The sequence below is a fragment of the Amblyraja radiata genome, chromosome 12 (assembly GCF_010909765.2).
Source record: "Amblyraja radiata isolate CabotCenter1 chromosome 12, sAmbRad1.1.pri, whole genome shotgun sequence".
NCBI lineage: Eukaryota > Metazoa > Chordata > Chondrichthyes > Rajiformes > Rajidae > Amblyraja > Amblyraja radiata.
Genome location: NC_045967.1, coordinates 6,349,874 through 6,365,879, shown reverse-complemented (window position 1 = coordinate 6,365,879; position 16,006 = coordinate 6,349,874). Strand labels below are relative to the sequence as shown.

Genomic DNA, 16,006 nt, shown 5'->3' with positions numbered 1-16,006 from the left:
GCACGTACACCCACATGCACATGCACGTACACCTGCACACACATGCACTACACACACACACGCACTTACACCCACACCCACTCATACACATGCACGTACACACATGCACGTACACACACAAACACATGCACATACACACAGAGAGCTGGAATTGTATCACCGTCTGTTGAAGTAAATGTCAGTGATTTGAATAGGTGCCAGGGGCAGTGACATGATGGATGTTCAGTCACATGTTCCATGCCCGAGGCTCTGCATCCCTTTGACTTTCTGGACAATATTTTATATTTCTAAAGAATAGGAAACTTCCATTGAACTGATTGTTTTCTTGTTGGGAACTGTAGCATGTCACAGCTTGAACGGAGGGTATTTTTCTCTGGCATGCTACGCCATTTTGAGTGGAGAAATGCAAGATTCCCCTACCCCTGCTCTTTCCCCAGAGCACTGTAAACATTGTCTTGTTAGATATCAATCACTTTCTTGTTTAAAACGAGGTAGCTTCAAAACTGCGTCATGCCCAGCCTTGTTGTTGTGCCAGCAAGGCATATTCTTTCACGTAATCCACTTTCTCTGATATTCCATTTTGATGCAGAGAGCAGTTTGATATTTATCTTGATATAAACACTCACTGGCTTCACCCTCTGCACACTCAGTTTATCCACTTGGTTGCCTGTGCTCGTTCTGCCTCTTTGAGAAAGTTAGCTAATTCGTTTCTCTCTCCTCTTCTTCCAGAACTTTCCAAATGTCTTTTCCCTTCAAGTATTTATTCAATTAACTTTTGAAAGTTACCAGCATGTTCCTTCCATTTCACAGCGCAGCTGGGCCATGTGATCAGGATGCGTTCATGAATAAAAACATTTGAAGTTGGCACATTTTAGTCAAGAGTATTCTTTAATAAATGCGCAGAGCTGGAGGGAGGCTGTCACGTGGCGGTGAGACTTCCCTCTTACCAGGACCTGGATTCATTGGGGGCTACAGTCCAGCTCATACCCCATCTTCCCCCAATTAGCCCTTCATTAGTTGCCCCTGCACGATAACTGGGCACTGTTTAATCATGCAGGAGTCTTTGCATTGTAATTGAGTCATGTCCTCAAATGACTTCTGGAAAAGTTAATGTGTGGTAGTTAGTAAGGACACGCCTCCAGTGTTAACTCAAATGAACTGGCATGGTTTTCAAAGTAGTATCATTGCTGAAGAGAGATCCTGGTGCAGTCACACCTATAATTAATAAACAATACTTCCTTATTTTGACTCCCTATTTGATCTTCAGACATGCAGCCTCTCACCACCCCACTCAAACAACGCCATTCAAACCATACCATTGAGCAATGATTGGAATCTACATTGGAATCTACATTGTACTTTAGATTAAGGACAGACAACGTTTGCAATTGATCCAGAGAAGGCAGTGAGTTTTAAAAGGCGTTTATTTTAGTGGTCGTACACAAGGAGAGTCAGTTAGAAATGGGTTTGTTTATTTTGGGTTAACAATTGTTAACCAGAGTGATCAAGCAAATAGTGAGAATTCTGTCCTGAATTAGGCAGCTTCTCTGAGCGCTGGTGGGATGTCTGTGTGAACGCATGAGCTCCAAACCGGTTCTCTGGATACTTTCAAGAGAGAGCTAGATAGGGCTCTTAAAGATAGCGGAGTCAGGGGATATGGGGCGAAGGCAAGAACGGGGTACTGATTAGGGATGATCAGCCTTGATCACATTGAATGGCAGTGCTGGCTCGAAGGGCCAAATGGCCTACTCCTACACCTATTGTCTATTGTCTATTGTCAGACATTCACTCCCTGTTTGCTTCCACTAACAAGCAACTTGACCCTGAAGTCTCTCTCCTCGTTAACAACATTGTGCTTGCAAAGATTGACGCTGGTGCGAAATGTAATGTCATGTCTTTATATGAATTTAAACAAATTCGTAATACTGAACATATTGAAAACACTACGGCACGTTACGAGCCTATGGGGGAGAGGTACTGATCCCACTTGGAGAAACTGAACTGAATTGCAACGTGGAGTCACAACTCACAAACTGAAGTCTTTCATTGTTCGGGGGGATCCTGCAACTCTGCTTGGCATCAACGCATGCCAGGATCTAGGCCTGGTCACCTTTGGGCCTGCTGTCCATCAAATCTCTCCCACTGAGGGCTCCACTGAGCAGATAATCTCACAATACAAAGAACTATTTGACAACAAACTTGGAAAGCTGCCCATCAAGTACAATAACGCCACTGATCCAAATGTTACACCTGTGGTCCGAGCACCACACTGCATTCCGCATGCTACGCGCGACAGAGCATAAAATGAGCGCCAGCAGATGGTGTCCCTGGGTGTCATTGCTACGGTTACTGACCCGTCCGACTGGGTTTCCACCATGGTGGTTGCAACAAAGAAAAACAAGGAAGAAATCCAAATCTGCATCAACCCCAGAGACCTAAACACAGCGATCAAACGCCCACACCACCCGATGCGAATGGTAGACGAAGTTGCTGCTCAGATAGGCAGTGCATCTGTGTTCTCTGTTCTGGATGCCAAAAGTTTGTTTTGGCAGATCCCGCTGGATCCTGACTCATCCATTCTCACCACGTTTGGCACCCCCTTTGACTGCTACAAATTCCTGAGGATGCCCTTCGGCATCAACTCTGTTAGCGAGGTTTTCCAGTGCACAATGGAACAATTGTTTGCGGGGTATCCGTGCGCCATCATTGACGATGAGGTTCTCATTGCCGGTCCCGACATGGCTGAACATGATGGCAATCTAAAAAAAGTACTAGATAGTGCCAAAGACATTCACCTCAAGTTTAACCCTCTAATATGCAGATTTCATGTCACAGAAGTCAACTATGTCGGCCACATTTTCACCAGTAATGATCTGTAGATCAATGTCACTCATGCTATGAGTCATACTGTAGCTCCGCTCACAGGTTTGATAGAAAACCCTTTTCCCTTTCTCTCTCAGTCTTGAGCTGTGTGTTAAGATGAAGTTACCTATGCTGAATTGCTAATAAAAATCTTTGGATCCTAATCACTGTGTGTGAGTTATGCCAATCCAACAACATCATCCAAGCCCACTGCCATCAACGAGATGCCGGTCCCCACTGACGTTACGAGTTTACAGAGATTCCTGTGAATGGTCAACTACTGGGGAAATTCATTCCCAACCTCAGCGATATATCTGCCCCCCTGCGGGAACTGACTCACAAGGACACTGCCTGGTCCTGGTACCCACAGCACCAAAGAGCTTTCAAAATCATTAAGTTGCAGCCGGCCAGCGCTCCCACCCTCGCCTACTTTGCTTTAGAGTTGTCAATGACACTCACATGTGATGCATCCCAATATGGACTTGGCACTACTTGCCTACAGACCTCCATGGATGCCAACTGCAAGCCTGTTGCTCTCTGACTGAAACTAAACAACGTTATGCCCAGATCGAAAAGGAATTGCTTGCCGTGGTTTTTGCCTGCACAAAATTCAAAGACATTTCTTGGCAAATCTGTGCTTGTGGAAACAGACCATGGTTGGTTACCATTCTGAACAAATCCATTCACGCCGCTCCGGCTCGCCTGCAATGGATGATGATGCAGCTACAGCATTTTGACTTTACTAAAGACTACAAAAAAGGGCAAGGACATGCACATAGCTGACACTCTATCGAGAGCCCTGCGCAAAACCAGCGAACAACAGCCCCCAGAACAGGACCAGTTCACGGTAATGATGGTGTCGTACGTACCTATTGAATGTCTAAGCAGCCTGGCAGAGCACACGGCTGCCGATGAAACTCTACAATTACTGTCCTCAGTCATCCAGGGTGGCTGGCCGGGTAAACAACACAGTGGCCCACTTGCGATTCGCCCATACTACCTAGTTCGTGACGAACTGGTATTACAGGACGGGGTTATAATCAAGGGTCACAAAGCAGTCATCCCAACTGTTCTTCGGGACAAATACTTTGATGCCGTCCACTGGGGCCACCCCGTTGTGGAAGCAACCCTACATCAAGCGCAGAGCATGTTTTACTGGCCTGGTATGACCAAGTATATACGAGAAAAACTCAAAGACTGCACAATCTGCTACCGACATATTCGAATGGCGTGGAAAACACTATCTGGATTTTCCAGCATCTGCAGTTCCTTCTAAAACACTATCTGGTTCTCGTTGACTCGTATTCGGGCTGGTTCGAAATTGACCTACTCCAAGCCATCACATTCAACACAGTCATCCAAAAGCTGTCACGCCACTTCTCCGTGCACGGCGCCCCTGCACGCCTCCTGTCTGATAACGGTAGTCAGTTCGCCATGTCACCAGCAGCCCTGAATTTCCACAGTCTAATGGACTCGCGGAACAGGCTGACAAACAATTAATGGAGCCTTGCTAAATCTGATGTTTACTTGGACCTGCGCAACTTAAGGAACATCGCCCATGACCCAATACTGGGGTCGCCAGCCCAACGCCTGATGTCGCGCCCAAGCCCCAGCAGCTGTTGCAGCCACAGGTCCATTCACCTCCCGTTGTCCAGAAGCAACTCCAGCTGAAATGTGATGCACAGAAACAATCTTTCGACAAGTCCAGCAAACCACTTAAACCTCTCTCTAGCAGTCAAGTTGTTCGCCTTCAGACCGACAAGGGCTATGGCCATTTGGGTCACATTCACAACCCTGCCAAAGAACCGCGCTCTTACCTGGTAAGCGCCGACGGAGACCTTTACAGATGCAACCGTCAACATCTCCTTCCTGTGAAGGAACCATGTCCTGCATTTCCGTATCCACACGTCTGATGTACCCTCCTACTGTCGGGCTGACTCCTCCCTCGTGCCCAGTTGCTGCAGAGCAACTCCTGACCGTGTCCCCTGCGGCCTCACCACAACGATCACGCCCCACTCACCAGCTTCGCCGCCTCCACTCTGCCGGTCTCCGGCACCGTCCCCGGTCACTTCTACGGTGAAAGGAGGAGACGTGGATCTATAGCGCCGCGTGCGGGCGGGTCGGTAGGCCACCACTTAGATATGGAGATTTTGTGTAACCATCTATACATCCCTGTATGCATTATTAGCGTTTTGGGTACCGTATTATTTCGCCATCACGTATTAATGTGTTTCTGCTCATTGGCTTGCATTTAGTTGTGCTTCATTTCATTTCTACAAGGATAGATGGAGATTGGTTACTCCACACTAACCAATTGTAGTGCTTTATTAGTAGAAGCTCCGCCTACCATGCAAAAGGTCAAAGGACATTTATTGTCATACACCAATTGGGGCAGTGAAATTTGAGTTGCCATTTGCAGCACACAAATAGAAATAAAACACAGCATTAAAGTATTTAACATTAAACATAAAAACATCCCCCACAATGGTTCCCACTGTGAGGGAAGGCAACAAAGTCCAGTCCTCTTCCTCTTATTCACACATGGTCGAGCCTATTGAGGACTCTGCAGTCTCCGCGACAGCGGTCCGATGTTTCAGGCTTTCTCGCCGGATGATGGAGCTCCGGCTTCAGAGAGAACACTTTCAGCGGCTTGGAGTGTCTGGAACGGCCGCTTCCTCCCCTGAGACCATGGCTCCCGAAGTCCACAGGCCACGCTGGTTGGAGGTCCAACACTGGCGATCTCGGCGAAAGATCCAGACCTCCGCGATGTTGAAGTCAGCGCCGCCCGCAGCTGGACGCTCCGCTCCACAGCTCCGCGATGTTGGAGTCGGCGGTCTCAGCACTCCGGAGCTTACCACACAGCGATCCTCGGTATGGCATCGCCCGCTCCGTGATGGTGCTTCAGCGCTGCGCCGCCGCCGAAGCTCTGGCCGGTCTCCGACAGGAAACGCCGCTCCAGTCCAGATGGTAGGCCGTGAGAAGGGAGTGGGTGAGGTCTATATTATCAGGACTCAGCTCATGCTGGCAGTCGAATAGTTGCTACACTTGCTGTAATGAGGAAAGGCATTGTGAGGTCAGTAGCTGGGCACCCTTAATATTTTTTTTAAATGTCAGTTTGGTTATAAATTTTAGTGAATATCTCAGGAAATAATTGACCAAATTTATAGAGGATTGGATTTTTGAAATGATAAGGTAAATTTCTACCAGAAGATGTAAATATTTAACTGTTATTGTAACGTCAGCAGCTGGGCAGCGGTCAGATTTTTAAAAAAAGGTCAGATTGGTCAACAATTATAATAAAAAGTCAGGAAAATAATGTACCAAATGTACAGAGGAGTGGATTTCTAAAATCACAAGGAAAATCTCTACTGAAATATGTAAAAATGTCCCCTTTTCGGCGCTTGGTTTTCTAGGAAAAACGTCTCAAAGGCAGTCACACACACACGCCACACACACACGCACGCACGCACGCACGCACACACACACACACACACGCACACACACACAGAGTTTTAATATATGATAGATAGATAGATAGATAGATGGATGGATGGATGGATGGATGGATGGATGGATGGATGGATGGATGGATGGATGGATGGATGGATGGATGGATGGATGGATGGATGGATGGATGGATGGATGGATGGACGGACCATTCTTTTTGCTATTCAAATTGCAAAGGAAAAGCAGGGTTTAAAACTAGTCTAATTTGCTAAGTAGACTCGGGACTGTAAAGGGGTCTCGACCCGAAACGTTACCCATTCTCCAGAGATGCTGCCTGTCTCGCTGAGTTACTCCAGCATTTTGTGTCTATCTTCAAAGTAAACTGCACACCAGGTGAAATTTAAAATTTGCAGTGTGTTGTAGGTACCAATTCCGTGGGATGAACTGTGACATGTAGTGCTGTGGATCTTGTTTTTTTTTTTTTAATATTTTATTTTATTAGAAGTAAGTACAGTCATATGGCACCAAAGTGCCTAATATATATTTTCATAATACATTTTATGTACAACTTCTTTTTTTTTTTTGTTACATTGAAAAAAGATTGGAATAAGAAAAAGAAGTTAGATAGTAAAGGATAGAAAGATGTGAAATATATAGTGTGTGAAAAAAGAAAACGAGTAAATGAAGAAAGTTGAGAGAGAAAATAGAGAAAATAAAATAAAATAAAAAAGAAAAGGAGATCATTATTTATAATCTTGACCAACCCTCGTCCAGTCCTGAAAGTTATTTTTTACAATTGTGTTGCACCATATGATTCCAAAAAAACGACGAATGGAGACCAACTCGTTATGAATTGGTCTGATTTATCCATTAGGAGGAATCGCATTTCCTCAAGATGAGCGGTGTCCAACATACTTGCTGTGGATCTTGTTGACAGTACAAGGAGCCGTCATTGTTTCTCTAGCGATGGAGGGAATTATGGTTTAGGGTAGCGAATGGCTGTCAATTCTAGCTGGCTGCTCCGACCTGGATGATGCCAGGTTTCTTGTGTGTTAGAATGAGAGGCAAGTAAAGGCTTTTCTATTACACCTTGTACATGTTGGGAAGGTATCATAGTATTGGGATGGAGGTCACTTTGCTCACATACCCAACCTCTCAGCTTCTGTTGCAGCCGCAGAATTCTGGTGGGTGCTTCAGTAGCTTTTAGTTTGAGGACCCCCGGGATGTTGGGGCTGGATTCCACAAAGGTGATGCCAATAAATGTCAGGTGGCAGATGATTAGACTTCCCGTTGTTGGAGACGGCCATTGTAGCAGCGTGGGCAAGTTGTGCTCTAATATCAATAACACCCTGCCACATGCATGGATCGGTTCATTATCTGCTGAGAGTAAATGGAAATGAACATTGAGCTTGTGTTGCTTTCCCTGGGACTGGACTGGCCTGCATCATATGACTTTATAAAATGAAATCATTCACACCTGTGGGATGGTTTTTGAGGGAAGCGTTGACCCGAATAAGGGCAAGTCTTATTCTTTAAGGGGAGCAGCCACCTGATCTAACGCACCTCTCCATTTTGTTCGACAGGTCGTTGGAGATGAGGTGTTTCACCTATGGAGTTCTCTTTGGATGTGGATCATCTTTTGCTTTCCAGCCATCGTTAGTCATCCTCGGTCATTACTTCCGACGCCATTTGGGCCTGGCCAATGGAGTGATGACGGCAGGGAGCAGCGTCTTCTCCATTACCATGCCTCTCCTTTTGAAGAAGATTGGTGATACCTTGGGTCTGGCTCACACCCTGCAGATTCTCAGTGTCTTCTTCTTCATTCAGATATTTCTCACCTTCACCTATATACCCGTGATCCCTTTGAAGACTAACTCAACAAATTGCTTGACGTGCTTGCATCAGTACAGGAGGTACCTTAATTTGAGAGTCTTCAGGAAAGTAACATACAGAGTTTGGGCCTTTGGAATTGCCACTGCTGTTCTCGGCTACTTTGTGCCATACGTTCACTTGGTAAGTAGAGCAAACCTGAAAGAGTTTTTCTGTCATAAATTGTAGACGCTATCCTGAAGAAATTTGTGCAATGAAAACCTTCTACACCTCTGCTAAATTAGATTGATAGCTATATAGTCACCTAGAGTGATACAGCATGAAAACAGGCCCTTCGGCCCAACCAGCCCACACAGGCCAACATGTCCCAGCTATACTAATCCCACCTGCTAGCATTTGGCTCATACCCCTCCAAACATGTCCTATCCATGTACCTGTCTGTTTCTTGAATGTTGCGCTAATCCCCGCCTCAACTGCCTCCTCCATACACCCACCACCCTTTGTGTGAACAAGTTACTCCTCAGATTCCTATGAAATCTTTTCCCCTTCATCTTATACCGATGTGCAAACCGATATACAAAAGTTGAATTTAATTTTGAAGAATTCACAGCATCTCATAACAATGCTGTTGCTTGGGGAACAGGTTGAAGGATCTGACTGACGCCAGGTGTGTGACTTGTCACCACCATGATGCTGTACAGGTGCATCATTTCGGGAGATGAGATGTCCTTCTACATCTACAAGATCGGCGGGAACCCAAAGGGTATTGTCCACCAGGTGGAGGGAAAACTGGTTACCAGAACAGAAAAAGGTTCACCCGTCCGTTTAGTTACAAGTCAGATTTATTGGCAAGAGAGAGAACAAAAATAATTCCTATCTTGCACCCGTGCACACCTCATGGTCATCACCAACTTCCCCATCAATCTCCATCCTGCACTCAAATTTACTTGTGCCATCTCCGATACCTCCCTCCCCTTTCTTGATCTCACAGTCTCCATCACAGGAGATAGTCGATTGACTGACGTCTATTACAAACCCACTCGACTACACTTCTTCCCACCCAGCTTCCTGGAAAGACTCTATCCTCTACTCCCAATTCCACCATCAACGCCGCATCTGCCCCCAAGATGAGGTGTTCCAAACCAGAACATCCGAGATGTCCTCATTCTTTATGGAACGGGCGTTCCCCTCTCCCATCATAGATGAGGCCCTCACTCATGCCTCTTTGGTACCCCGCAGCTCCACCCTTGCTCCCCCTCCCCCTAGTCGCAATAGAGACAGGGTCCCCCTAGTCTTTACCTTTCACCCCATCAACTGCCACATACAACACATAATCCTCTGCAATTTTCCCCACCTCATCACATCTTCCCATCACCACCCCTTCCCACCTTCCACAGAGACCGTTCCCTCCGCAACTCCCTGGTTAACTCATCCCTTCCCCCCCAAACCACCCCCCCCCCAGGTACCTTCCCCTGCAGAAGATGCAACACCTGTCCCTATACCTCCTCCCTCAACTCTGTCCAGGGACCCCGACAGTCCTTTCAGGTGAGGCAGAGGTCCACTTGCACCTCCACCAACCTCATCTACGTTGTTCAATATACATTGGTAGACCAAACTTTTTTGCCTATCTTTCATTCATTGTTCTTTATCTCTTTACATCTATATCTCTCGTTTCCCTAATCCCTAAGTAGTCTGAAGAAGGGTCCAACCCAAAACATCACCAGTCATTCTCTCAAGAGATGCTGCCTGGACACACTGATTTAATCCAGCAAGCGGGTCTATGGAGTGTCTAGCATAGAGCAAGAGGACATAAGACGAGAAGCAGAGAGGAGAAAGCGAAAAAGAGAAGAAAGAAAGGAAGAGAACAGAGACACAAGAGCAAAGAGAAGAGAAAGGAGAGAAGTCGAAAAGCACAAAAGAAAAAAGCGGAAGAGATAGGTATAGAGAGATAAGAGAAAAAGTCGAGAAGGGCAGAGAAAGGAAGAAAAGAGAAAAGAAAAAGAGAAAGGCCGAGAGAGACAGAGAGAGGGAGGAGGGAGGAGCGAAAACGAGCAAAAGAAACAAAAGATACAGAGAGAGAGACAGAGAGGGAGAGAGAGCGAAAGAGAAAGAAGAAAAAAAAAAGAAGCAGAGCAACTCAAAAACTATCGAGATAGGCGCGAGCTGTCAGATCCCTCCAATCATATCTCACCTTCCTCCCCTCGCTCCTCTCTCTCTCTCTCCTCTCTCTCTCATCCATCTCCTCTCTCTCTCTCTCTCTCTCTCTCTCTCTCTGCCTCTGTCCATGGCTCTGATCTATGACCCCACATGACCCTCTCTCGTCAGTACCACCTTGTGGTTTAGCGATGCTGCCTTTATACCAGCAGTAATCAGCCGTTACGAAACCGCCACTCAGTCGTGGCCAATAGCGCCGCTTCCAAATTCGAACTACAACCAATGGCAGGGGCCCAAGTCCGAGTGAGGTCCCTCCCCCTTTTAGCAACAAAGCGCTTCCGGCCGCAGACTGTTGACGTGAAGCTTTAAATAAAGAGTTGTTGACCACAGACCTCGCACGAAGCTTCAACAAAGCGCTACCAGCCGCAATGTTTGCGCAAAGCTTTTCCAACGAGGCCGCTGCCATCAAAGAGATACGCGGATCCCGATGGTGGGCGTCAGACGTGCGGTCCTGCCGTCCTGCTGAGGATGCCCGGCTTCTACCGGGACTTGCTGAGAGTCTGGAACTTGGTTGCCGTCGACCGGGCCCCCCTCCGCCGGTCCTTGTCCCGCCCCACCGGGTGTCAGGGGGGGCTCAAACGTGTGGAGTACTTGTGGTTGAGCAAACCCCCGCTCAGCCGGAAATATTCATCGGACACAGGCGCCGTAATCCTTCCCGGGAGCCGGTCCCACACAACTTGAGCCGCCTTTCCTCAACACCCTTCATCTCCCTCCGAGACGCAGGGAGGCGTGTCCTGTACAGGCTCCTCCTCCAAACCCTGCACTTGCTCGCCCTGGTCCACCGTTCAGACACCAAGTGGCGGTCGGTGTTGCCTTCCGGTCGCGAGTGGGGCCACCGGTGGGGGTCCCTCTACGCAGGGATTCTCCCCCTCTACATTGGGGACCTGGGGTGGAGGGTACTGCACCGAGGAGATCCCTGCAACCTGTTTCTCTCACGGTTCACCAGTCGCTGCCACTTTTGTGGGCTGGAAGAGTCTGTGTACCACGTGTATATGGAGTGTGTGAGGCTGCAGCCCCCGGTCCACTATCTAAAGGGGCTGCTCCTTGCCTTCTGGCTGCACTTCACACCCAGCATCCTCATCTTTGGACACCCTGTGCAAAGCTCTTCCTACCTTCCACCCCTCGAACAGTCTGGTTACATTCACATGCGGCCCGCAGGCTTCAGTAAAGTCCACACGGGTCCTGTTGCCAAACCGCACATACAATGGAACAATAATATTGCCAACTGAATCATCCCCATGGTCAGTCCCCAGTGCACCACTGTTGTCCACCAGCCTCCAAACATCCCGAAGGGCCACCATCTTCCCAGGGGGGTTGTAGTCGTGGTACTGTTCTCCGACCCTTCGAATCTTCTCCACGGCTTCCACGATGTGCTCAGTGAGGTTGGTGATGCTCTCTGAATCATCTGGAATACAAGTACAGCACTCCCGCCCGATCAAAGCACAATGCCAGGATGAAGTCTAGGGCCATGCGGTTCTGTAGGGTGTGAATACTTCCGCTGATAGTCCTGTGAGGCCTCTTTTACCACACTCAGGACGTCTGCCATCTCGTTGGGCTATTTCTTTCATAGCTGAAGTCACTATAATCATTTCCCATGCCAGCTTCGCAGTACTATAGGAGGGAAATACGATAGCCCAAAGCCTCTTGGCCTCCGCAATAGCCCGTTCCACAAGTCAATGCCGGGGGTGTGAGGGTAAGGCTGGCAAGTGTCTCAGGTGGGGCACGACATATGCCTGGTAACAGTATCCCTTCCAGGGAATTGGTCTCTCCCATGCCCCAAAGTACACCCTTGGCATTCCCGGGAGCCTGGTGTAGGCCCACAGGCCACACACCCAGTAGGTTCCATTAACGGGGCGTGGGGGAACCGCTATGGTGGGCGGTGAGTAAGCCAGCTGTGGGGGGGCAGTGGGGGCCGTTGATAGTTTGGTGGACAGTGTGGCCATTCGTGTAGAACCCGGGGAAGGTGCATGGAGTGAAGAGCGGGTTCCTCGTCGGCACCGAATGGGTCAACAACGCAGGCTCGCAAACGACACGGAACACAACTCCTGCAACTTCACCCTGCGGTTGTGAAACCAAGGTCGACACCTGAATCTCGGACAGGTGGAGAAGGATGGCCAGCTTGCTCCTCTCCAACGCCCCCAGGTAGGTTTGCTGCTTGAACTTCGTCTCCAGCTTGTGGGTGTGTTGGGCTGTGAACACGGTGTGCATTCTGCGAGTGATGTCACACTCACACTCCCAGTCCACGCTTCTCCCTTGCCCGGTCCTGGCTGAACCCTCCGAACCCCAGCAATCCTTCTGTGTGCTCCAGTCACTGCCTGCACTGTCCTTCACTGTTTGCTCTGGGTCACGGTCCCGGCAGTTGCAATCTTTTTATTTTGGGCGTGGAATCTCTTGGTGGTGGTGCAGGTTGGTAGCTGTTGGTGGTGTTTTATGCATGAGAGCTCATGGAGGGGGCAGCACAGGGATTGCAATCACCCACAGAACCTTCTTCGGGCTTCTTCTCGGTGCGCCTATCGCGTCTGCTTCATGCGAGCCAGTCTATTGTAAAATTTTGTTTTACCATCTCTCTGCCCATTGTCCTGATCCCAGGTCCATCTGTATTGTTGGTCCACCCCGGAATGCTGTACTCCACTGGACCGTTTGATTTTTTTTGTCCCCAAACATTTCCTATGCTACTCGTCAGATCCTGCCGACTACGCCAATTGTTACATGGGAACAGGTTCAAGGATCTGACTAGTAGAACAGAAAAAGGATCAATTGGTATATTCCACCATACAAAAGGATCAAGAGAGAGAACAAAAACAATACTTGTCTCGGCATGCGCGGGGCCCGTCCACAGCAGCATCTCTCTCTCTCTCTCTCACTGTCTCTCACTGCCTCTGTCTGTGGTGCTGATTGTGACCCAGCCCATTGGTGAATCTCTCTCGTCAGTACCACATGGTTTTCTGCCGCTGCCTTTATACCGGCAAAGATCTGTCTTTACGAAACCATCGCTCAGTCCTGGCCAATAGCGCCGCTTCCAAATTCAAACAGCAACCAATGGCAGTTTTTCACTTCTTTTTGGAAACAAAGAGCTGTCGGCTGCAGACTGTTCATGTGAAGCTTTAAACAAAGCACTTCCGGCCACAGACTCGCTCAAAGCTTTATACAAAGTGCTGTCGACTGCAGAATGTTCGCGCGCGAAGCTCTTACTACAAATGCCCATAAAGATTTAATTTGAACTAGAATAAGTGGGACCCATTGGGTCTCAGCTTCACACGGGAGGGCTGGTCCCCAACGCAATATTCCACCTCTCCACCAATTCCAATATTGCTGGTCAGTGGTAGGGGAGGGGGGCTTTCTGGAGTGCTAGCATGGTGTTGAGGGCCGAAGGGACTGGTTTCCAGAGGGCTAGTATGGACATTGTGGGCCAAATGGATTCTTGGGCTGGCAGTTCAGCCACTGAGACCACACACACACACACACACATTCACTCACACACTCACACTCACACTCACACACACCCACACACACAACACACTCACACACACTCACTCACTCACACAAACACACACACACACACACACTCACACACACCCCACACACACACACTCACCCACACACCCATACACACACACTCACACACATACTCACACTCACTCACACACACACTCACACACACACACTCACACACACACACTCACACACACATACACTCAGACACACAAACACACACTCACACATACATGCACACTCACACATTCACACACACTCACTCACACGCACACTCACACACACACGCACTCACACACCCACACACACAGACACACACACACACACACCATGTATATGGCAGTAAATTTTCTCACATGGCTGGGCGCAGCTTCTCCACTTTGGGGCTTCCGCAGTCAGCGTGACCTCTGCACTTACTGGAAATTACGCAATCAGCGCGACCTCTGCACTCACCGTAAATTATGCAATCAGCGCAACCTGTTGACTAAGCAGAAGTCACAAAATGAGCGGGACTTTTGAACCAAACACAGTCGGACCTAATAAAGCATTTATTCCTTCCAAACACAGTCGGACCTAATAAAGCATTGCAGTTTCAAGCACAGGCAGGGCAGCAGGGCAGCAGGCCAAACAACTCATGGCATTGTCATTACGGGCTAACAAATCACTTATTGCAAGTACATTCACTCAGTCCAGTTGATTCACAGCTTAGAATGAGAGTCGTGGCCTCTCCCTCGTGATCTTGCAGAGTAACTGAGTCATGTTCAAACATCCGGGGTTTTATAGTCCTCCCCCCCCCCCCCCCCGGAAGGGGTGTTACCCTCATCGCGGTGATTGACAGGCGAGAGGATCTCAATGTTTTTTAAACACTCATAACATTTTTATTTTTCATTGATGGGAAACATCCTCGGGGATGAGACTTTTTATTATATAGATGGTGAATCACATCTATCTATATAACTAAAAGTCTCATCTTGATCACTTCCTTTCTGCGCTGTATATTGATTTTAGAAAAAGCGCTACCCTATATCGCTATGATTTTTGGCCATTTAAAAAATCTTGAGATCAGCTTATTGGTCCTCTCACCTGTCAATCACCATGATGAAGGTAACACCCCTTGCAGGGGGGGGGGGTTTGTGGGATGGGGTAGGACTATAAACCCTGGATGTTTGCACTTGAGTCAGTCACTCTGGAAGATCATGAGGGAGAGGCCACAACTGTGATTATAAGCTGTGAATCAACTGAGCTGTGAGTCTGTAATGTACTTGCAATAAATGATTTGTTAGCCCTTAATGACAATGCCATGAGTTGTTTGGCCTGCCCTGCCTGTGCTTGAAACTGCAATACAAAATTGGAAATAAAATGACAATGCCATGAGTTGTTTGGCCTGCCCTGCCTGGCCTGAAAGTGCAATGCAAAATTGGAAATGAAATGAGAATGCCACGAGTTGTTTGGCCTGCCCTGCCTGCGTTTGAAACGGCAATGCTAAATTGGAAATGAAATGATAATGCCATGAGTTGTTTGGCCTGTCCTGCCTGTGCTTGAAACTGTAATGCAAAATTTGAAATGAAATGACAATGCCATGAGTTGTTTGTTCTGCCCTGCCTGTGCTTGAAACTGCAATGCAAAATTGGAAATGAAATGACAATGCCATGAGTTGTTTGGCCTGCCCTTGAAATGGGTTGACTTGACTTGAAGTGGACTGACTTGACTTGAAGTGGATTGACTTGAATTGAACCGATTGACTTGACTTGAAGTGGATTGACTTGACTTGACTTGAAATGGATTGAAATGGATTGTTGGCCCGACACTCACTGTGCTTGACTTGACTTGACCCACAACACCCATGCTAGTGCTCTAGAAAGCCTGGCCACCAATATTGGAATTGGTGGAGAGGTGGAATATTGCGTTGGGGGACCAGCCCTCCCGTGTGAACCTGGGACCCAACGGATCCCACTTAGTCCAGTATCGCTTATCCTTTGCCTGTGTCCTCCAGTTTTATTCACTGCTGATTTAAGCAGGGACGTTTCCTGCAGTTAACCTGAAGAGATCTCAGTTTGGCATCAAAATGGCTGCAGTACTTTCAAAGCAAATGTGTTGGTAAGGAGGTGGGTATTTTTTCAGGCTCAATGTCATTATTAGAATGTACCCAACCATTTGGACA

At 47.9% G+C, this 16,006-nt stretch overlaps 1 protein-coding gene across 1 annotated transcript in view; it reads left to right on the top strand.

Moving 5' to 3' along the window:
• Nucleotides 1–16,006, top strand: part of slc16a2 (solute carrier family 16 member 2) — a 106,544-nt gene that overhangs the window by 70,404 nt on the left and 20,134 nt on the right. The window contains exon 3 of the mRNA XM_033030143.1: nt 7,893–8,322. Within this exon, the coding sequence (XP_032886034.1) occupies nt 7,893–8,322 (430 nt within the window). The remainder of the gene's footprint in view (nt 1–7,892; nt 8,323–16,006) is intronic.